The sequence below is a fragment of the Galeopterus variegatus genome, unplaced genomic scaffold (genome assembly GCF_000696425.1).
Source record: "Galeopterus variegatus unplaced genomic scaffold, G_variegatus-3.0.2 Scaffold3568, whole genome shotgun sequence".
Taxonomy (NCBI): Eukaryota; Metazoa; Chordata; class Mammalia; order Dermoptera; family Cynocephalidae; genus Galeopterus; species Galeopterus variegatus.
Genome location: NW_007729679.1, coordinates 60,903 through 69,551, shown reverse-complemented (window position 1 = coordinate 69,551; position 8,649 = coordinate 60,903). Strand labels below are relative to the sequence as shown.

Genomic DNA, 8,649 nt, shown 5'->3' with positions numbered 1-8,649 from the left:
AATTGCTCCTAGATCTGAATAAAACCTATCCATTTTTCTATACCTACAGCTCCCAGAACCTTTTTATTCCATTCCTAGCTCACAGACCAGCGTGTGGAGGGTTTGTGACCCAATCTGTGCAACAGACTCGAGGGGTCTGTAAGCCCTAGCTTTACAACTATCTGCATGATCTTAGCAAATTACATAACCTGCCTGAGCTTCCATTTTCCACAACTGTAAAGTGGGGAGAAAATGAGATATATGTAAAGCTCTTAGCACAATGTCTGGAACATGGCAAATTCTCAATAAATACAACTGTTATTGTCGTAAGTAAACCAAGCCTCTGAGTTTGCACAGAAAGCAAGGGGCTGAGCTGTAGTGTGAGCCTAGGCTGGCTTTCTAAGCCCGGTGCCATTGATCTTCTAGATCAACTTCCTGTAAATCTCAGAGTTGTTTACATTTTATAACAACCCATATTCCAATTTCTTTGAACCCTCTTAATTTATCCATAAAACTCTGCTCTCTATTGTCAGGAATAACCACTTTTAAACTTGGCTAGCCAACCACATTGATAAAATAGCACTCTAGCAGAGGCCATCTACTTGAATTATTTATCTGGAAACTTGACTTTCAGCTGAAGCACGTAAGTCCCTTCCTGAGATACCTTGTTCAGGTCAGGTAGTTAAACTCACGGAGCAGCTGCTGGTGCTGAAGGCTGTGAATACAACGGGTCTGCAGGGCCTCCCACTGGGGCCTGGAGTTGTAAATCTTCATGATGCTGTAAAGGTAGCGCCGTTGCCCTTGGGTTAGATCCTGTCGGAACAGAGCACGTGATTTTGATGAGTCTGTAGAATTCTACTGGATTAGAAGTGTGATGTATTCAAAGCTAACCTCCATGAAAATAAGATGTTTCTCTTGCTAAATACACACACACATTTTAATGTACAGCAATTGGAAAACAACAATTGAGTATTTTTCTCTCTTAGTTTGCTTAAAGTCTTCCACTGGCCTGTATAATGATGAAAACGGGTAAGTAAAAGATTCTAGGTAAGTAGGTCATGGTATTGGGCTGAGAGAGATCTAAAAATTTCCAAGATCTTATAATTTTATTAATCCTTATTGAGGAAAATAGGTCATGAGGATCTACACAGGGCCTGAAGTATGCCAGGCCTCTGGGTGGGTAAAAGGGAACTTTTCACTGAAAGTTCTCAATAAGCAAATGGGATAGATGGATGAATAGATGGGTAATGTGGGGAGAGTTCAACATCATTAGTAAAAAGATGCTTTTAAAACAGAGAAGGAAAACAAACTCCTGCAGCAGTCAAGGAAGCCTTCCTCAATATGGTGATGATCACATCTGAATCTTAAGAGCAAGAAGTTTCCTGAAGGGACTAGAATACTGGTTCTCAAAGGGCATGGGCAACACCTGGGAACCTGTTAGAAATGCAGATTCTCAGTCCCCACCCAGACCTACAGAATCGGAAACTCTGGGGGGTGGGGCTGAGCACCTCTGTATTTTAACAAGCCCCCCAGGAGATTCTGATATATGCACACTAAAATTTGAGAATTGATGTACTAGAAGAAGAAAAGCTAGTTATAGGCAGAGGGAGAAAGTGGTACAGATTCTCTTATGGGGCATGAAACACCTGGGTATGTTGGGAACCAGACATATTTTTTTAGTTCAGAGTGAGCCTAGAGTCTAATTTCAAAAAAGCTGTAGAGTTAGGCAGAGGAAGCCTTTCATGCTGTGTTCAGTTCAGAAATTAAGTTTTATATGAGGAGCCATTAAAGGTCTTTATCTAAGGCAGTCATCATCAACAGGGATGATTTTTGACCCCCAAGGGACATTCGACAATATCTGCAAAAATTTTACATCATATCAGTTGGTGGGAGGGGGAAAGGGTACTACTGGCATTCAGTGCGTAGTGGCCAGAGAGGCTGTCAGCATCCTGTAACGCACAGGACAGCTTCCACTCCCTTGCAACAAAGAATTATCTAACCCAAAATGCCATACTTGAAACTGATCAGATTTGCATTTGAAAAAGATCACACAGGTCTGGCTGTGGAGAATGAGCTTGAGGGAGACAGACCACTAGTAGGGAGACAATTTAGAAGGCTACTATAAAACAGGATCAGAAAATGATATTCTAAAAGTTTGCTGCTTTGGAATGATAAAAACTTTGAACTAAAATAGAAAGACCTCAGAAATATGTCTCTGAACCAAGGTCTCTCTCTGTCCTTCCCCTGCCCTTCTGTCTCTCTGATCCTATTACTTTAAGCACATGGAAGGACTCTCTGGAATTTCTGGAATTTCCTTATCTGACTAAGGAAAATTCATTCCGAAAGAAATATGATTGCCTTAAGACCCCCTCCCCAGGAATCTCATCAAATAACCGGGAAAGATTAACCACCAGAGAAAAGAGACTAATGGTAGTCACCATGCCCATGTAGACTTTTCATTTATTTTTTTGAGAGCAGCTCTGAGAACCTGGCTGGTAGACTTTATCTACATAGTAAGACCACCTTTGTTCACAGTGAAGTTCCACCCCTCACCTTCCTGCCACTCCTCCAGATCTCAGAAGAGATAGACTTTTCATCTATTTTTTTGAGAGCAGCTCTGAGAACCTGCCTGGTAGACTTTATCTACATAGTAAGACAACCTTTGTTCACAGTGAAGTTCCACCCCTCACCTTCCTGCCACTCCTCCAGATCTCAGAAGAACTTTTTCCCAGGCCACTGTTCTTTGGGCTCATTTACTTCCCCTAAAAATCAGTTACTACCTCTCTAAAATTACCCACAACCCCCCATATCCCTTTCCCCCATGAAGAGGATATTTAAGCCTTAACCATATGGCCCTTCTTTGAGTCTCATATTTGTGGAACTTTCTTGTTCACATGCACTTTAATAAATTTGTATGCCTTTTTCTCCTGTTAATCTGTCTACTGTCACCCTTCAGTGGGTGGAGAGGAAGCTTTTCCTCTGCCCCTACACTACTGTTATAAAGGTATGGAGGAACGAGAAGGTTCAGGGCTTCAATTACTATTACATACCTAATATATCTTAAGTGGTTATCATATGCTATGCTAAGCATTTTGACTGTATCATCTCTTTTAAAAAAAATTAATTGATGTGTTGTAATTATACATACTTATGGAATACAAGCTGATATTTTGATACATGTATATGTTGCATAATAATCAGGTTAGAGTGGTTAATGTATCAGTCGCCTCATGCATATATCATTTCTTTGTGGTGAAATATTAAAAAGTCTCTTCTCTAGCTATCATGTAATATACAAAACAACCGTTAACCATAGTCACTCTACTATGGAACTTATTCCTTCTCTCTAATTGTAATTTTGTACCTCTTGGCCAACTTCTCCCTGTTTTCTCTCCACTCCTGTCCCCTCCCCAGTCTCTGGTAACCACTGTTTTACTCTCTGCATGAATCATCTTTTAAGTTACAACTGTCCTATAAGATGGGCAATTTATTGTGCTCATTTTACAGATGGAGAAACTGAGGTGGTGGCATCAAAATTTTAGAAAATTGAAGATAAAAAAAGTTTACTGTAGACCAAAAAATTCAAGACAATGAAATGGCAGGTTTTTAAAAACTAATTGATAACTATGTAATAAAAACTAAAGTTATAATGATCATATTTCAAAGTAGGGTAAGATGACTTTTACCTGTTACAAATTTTGTGTGGAGCTGAAATTTAGAAATCAGATTTCTTTTGAGGTCTAGAGACCTTAAATTTAGTATCAAAAATATATCCAGAATGAAAGTAGGAAAGCTAACTACCTCACAATTTGAGACATCATTTCAGCTTTACAGCTTCTGAATGAGATAATTTAAAGGATAATACCTTTAAAGAACAGAATGGATTCCATTCCTGAATAACCAACTAAGCCTTTTCAAATGATTGAGAACAAGATAATATGAAAATTGTAAGCCAATTTCAAGAGCAAATTCTACAATGGGAATTTCCAGTACATAAGGATAAGTCTTAAAAATTATAGTTTTATTTTACAAAAAAAAAAGAAAGAAAATGCCTACTTCTTTTCCTTAGTAAAACTCTAAACTTCCTAAACAAGAAGTAATGGGTAACATTCCTAATATTCTTATTTCTGGAGTATACTTACAGAGTCTAGTTCCTTCTAGTTTCAGGTTTAGCCTAATTTCTTAAAAGTACATATAAAATGTTAACCTTGCAAAACACAGGAAACTTTCCCCAGGCTAAAAGTCTCTGTTGTAAGATAAAGAATTGTAACACAGCAAGGTTTCTGGCTCAAGGGCAGACAAGTTACTGATTGATATATAAAGATACTGGGAAATTGCTGTAGAGAAAAAGTGTATGCTAAGATCAGTTTTTTGTTGGTGGATTGACTTGACCTTTTGCAAATTGCATTATGGAATGTCACCTTGCTTGTTTCAATGAATGTTACCAGCCTCTACTGTTAAACTATAATTGGCCAAAGCCCCACATATGTTCTTTTCCTGTAACTTCCTGTTCTGGAGAATAAATGTGGGGCAAGAACATTGAGGGTTCTGGGAGATTAACCCCTTCAGGGCTTCTCACTGCTTGGAAGAAATGGGCTTTGAGCAATCCTTTGTGGCTCTGTCACTCAGGGGAAGAGGGGTGACAAATCTGTGGCAAGCAAAACAACACTTATCCTGTTTCTTCTTTTTCCTTGAGGGAATGGAAGAGAACTGAAATTTTTACAGAGTGTTTATGAGAGTGGCTTTAACTAAATTTGATTGAAAAAATCTAAAAGCTCTGCAAAGGGAGCCACAGTGTGGTCAATTAGTGAGTTTCCCATCACTGGTGGTGGATCAGCCATGAAGGGGTCACTCTCTACCAGAGCTCCTGAAATGGGATTGGTGCAGGAGTAAGTCATCCAAGTGCTCATTCATTCACACATGCATGCCTTCGACATGTACCAAGGGCTGATGTTGGGTCAAAGATTCTCCCTAACGCTGCATAAAGAAAGACAATAGAAAAAGTCCTCAAGCTTGAAGAAGAGACAGAAGAGGTCCCTTCATCTATGAATAAAATTCTGTACCTTCAATAATGAAGTGGCAGAAACAGATGTAGGGACTCTGATACAAGGAATTTGTGGAACATTCCGAAGATTTTCTTGTCTTTTCCAGTTTCCTCCCATTCTTTATTCTGTATCTCAAAGGAACAACAAAGTATAGCATAAAATTTCATTTTGCTCAACCAATTTGGGGGATGTACCTAAGTAAATAAGTAAGCAAGTAAATAAATAAATAAATGTTATTTATTCCCAGGGGTAAGAAAATTTTCTCACATGCTTCCAAGTAATTGGCCCTCACCAGACTTAGTTCTGAACCTTTTCCTATGCTCACCCCTTACATATGAAAATAATTATTAATTATTTATGGAATTAAGGAATAATTCAGAGACCTTGTTTTTCTGTTTCACTCTGTTTGGAACAGGTGGGTTGGAGAGCCATGCTGTTTCTACAACAGTTCTTTTTTTTTTTTTAAGGTAATTTATTTAATTGAAGCACACTGATTGTACATATTTATGGGGTACAGAGTTATATCTCAATACATGTATGCAATGTATAATGATCAAATTAGGGTAGTTAGCAGATTCATCATCACAAAAATTTATCATTCTTTGTGATGAGAACATTTGAGCTCCTCTCTTCCTACCATAGAAGAAACCATTCAATAAATTATTAATTATAGATGCTTAGCACTACTGTGTACTGCTTGAATTTATTTTTCCTCTCTAGCTGTGATTTTGTGTCCATTAACCAACCTCTTACTATATCCCCCTCCTACTCCCCTTCTACTCTAGTAACCCAATTTTACTCTCTGCTTCTAAAAGTTCAACTTGCTTCTTTTTTACCTCTCACATGAGTGAGAACATGCAGTATTTATCTTTTTCTGCCTTACTTATTTCACTTAACATAATATCTTCCAGGCTCTTTCATATTGCTGCAAATGACAGGATTTCATTATTTTTCATGGTTGAGTAGTACTTCGTTGTGTATATATACCACATTTTCTTTATCCACTCATCTGTTGATGGACACCTAGGTTGATTCCATAACTTGCTTATTATGAATATACAACAGATGTTTCTTAATAATTTTACATAATATTTTTTATCTTATCTGATTCCAACAGTAACATATCATTTTGAAAATTTTGGAGAAACTTATAAATTCAAGAAGAAAATAAGATTAACTGTATTAGTCTATTTCTGTTGCTTATAACAAAATACCCAAAACTGGGTGATTTATAAAGAAAATGAAATTTATTGCTTACAGTTTCTGAGGCTAGGAAGTCCGAAGTCCAGGGAACACATCTGGTGAAGTCTTTATTGGTGACTTCAGTGATGGCAGGGTATCACATTGCAAAATGGTGGAGCAAAGAGACAGACTCTCCTCTGTCTTCCTTTAAAGCCCTCCAAACCATGCCCATGACCACCATTTTTAATCCATTCATTATGACATGGTCCTACAATCTAATCGCCTCTTCAAGTCTCCACCTTTCAATTACCATAATAGGATTTCCCACCCTCTTAACAGTCAGAGTGGGGACCAAGTTTCTAATAAACAAAACTTGGGGGACATAATTCAATCTTCAGTGAGTTTTTTAGGGGGACATAATTCAATCCACTACATTAACCTTATCTAACTATCCATAACTCCTGTTAGAGTTTGATTTACTTTTATTTATTTACCTATTTATTTATTTATTCTGTGTACCTTGTGTGTGATTTTCTGTGGACTGTGCATTTTCCCAGGTCATTGAGTATTTCTTGAAAATATGGTTTTTAGTAATAGCATAGTGTATCTTTACATCACTCTCCATCTCTCACACATTTAGGCCTGCAATTTTAAAGCACTGTACTATAAAATAAACTATTAAACTTGGTTTTATTTCTACTTACCTGAGAAAGATACAGACTGAAGGAATCACAACTGCTATGATTAAGTCTCTTTTCCTGGTGATTTAGAATTTAGGATCTGAGGTATATAAAGATAAAAAAAATTAACAATCCAGGAAGAGTAGACACACTGGAATAGGATTGTCAAGGTGCAGAGTGGAGACCCCAAGCATTTCTGCCTCTGTTCACCCTTTGTCCTTGTCAGCAGTGTAAAAGATAAAAAAAATTAACAATCCAGGAAGAGTAGACACACTGGAATAGGATTGTCAAGGCGCAGAGTGGAGACCCCAAGCATTTCTGCCTCTGTTCACCCTTTGTCCTTGTCAGCAGTGTAAACTACCGAATGATAGGAAGTAAGAATGCAGCAAATCAAATAGAGTAACAGATCATCTAATCATATCAGTATCTTATAAATACAATGTACCACATACTGGCTGAAGAAAAGAAACTATAATAGAAGTTGTATGGCCTTTAGAACTAGAAGGACTTGGGTTTCTTTCTGTCCCATCATCCTTATGATGGCAGTGCAATGCCTACCTCATCGGATTGCTTGATTTACTGAGATTATGAATATAGAATGCTTTCACTTTATGCCAGTTTCTTCTCTCTCTACCCACCCTAGTGTATGCTCATGCACACATGCACACACATGGGCACACACAAATACACATGCTTAAGGAGTATTTTAATGTGTGTGAAGACTCTGATTGGTTCTGAGTTCACAGATCTAAGGCTCAGATCTTCCTGAAGAGAAATTTTTTAGGAAAACATCAGTCAACATGTCTGTGTGTACTGTTTCCACAATATAAACTTATAAATTAAATTATAAATATTTTATTTAATACAGCTTTCCTTCAATGTGCACTCCAGAAACCACACCAACCAAGACATATTTAATATTCTCTGTGATTGAAGCATATGCTCTATCCTGTACTCAAATCATCTCAATATCCCTCCTCCCATTTTCCAGATCTATAGAGCAAAGAATAAATATTCTTTAAAGCTGGAGAGATTTCTTCTGTCAAATAGCATATTTGACATATTTCTTCATATCAAATATCATAAGGAAATGACTGATGATCTTTCTTGTGGCAACAATTCATGTATGCTTTTCTTGGACTATTGCTGAAGAAATCCATCTTAACTATTCAAGTGGTCTATACCTGATAAAGTTTGATTAAAATGCTTGGGGAGTTCAGTGAGAAAAAAAATCTACAAAATAACATATATCTAAAAAAAAAAGGCAGATTTGCTTAAAAGGAACTTACCCTGTATGGTAGCTCCCCAACTTTTTAAAAGCTGGTATTCATATTCCACATAGTTTTCTCACAAGGGCTCTTTGTTCGTGTGGTGGTGGTGGTGGTGGAAATTCAGTCTGTTGACAAGCTGATATCCAGGCAACATTATGTAATGAAAAAAGAGCTAGGGAAATTTGGCCGTGTGCCTTTCCCTGCTTCTGGATAACATTCAAATGCACAGTCTCATATTTTTCTCTTCTAAATTTTGTGTTCAGTCAAGTGTCAACTTCTAAATCTATGATATCTGCATTATGTGTAGACTGAAGGAAAGAACATGGAGACACACATGCTGAAAATTAAAAGTCAAGAAATCCATCAAGGCAACAGGCAATTATGTGGATGTTTCCCAAATTTGGAGTCAGTAGTCCTCTTCCCCATTGCTCAAGATGATGAAGAAACAGTTTCTAAAAATAGAAGTGTGGGCATGAGTTTGGCTGTGGTAGC

At 37.5% G+C, this 8,649-nt stretch overlaps 1 protein-coding gene across 1 annotated transcript in view; it reads right to left on the bottom strand.

Moving 5' to 3' along the window:
* Positions 1 to 8,257, bottom strand: part of FAM216B (family with sequence similarity 216, member B) — a 10,495-nt gene extending 2,238 nt beyond the window's left edge. The window contains 4 exon segments of the mRNA XM_008585433.1: positions 672 to 792; positions 5,043 to 5,149; positions 6,911 to 6,986; positions 8,176 to 8,257. Of these exon segments, the coding sequence (XP_008583655.1) occupies positions 672 to 792; positions 5,043 to 5,141 (220 nt within the window). The 5' untranslated portion in view covers positions 5,142 to 5,149; positions 6,911 to 6,986; positions 8,176 to 8,257.
* Positions 8,258 to 8,649: the final 392 nt, after the last annotated feature.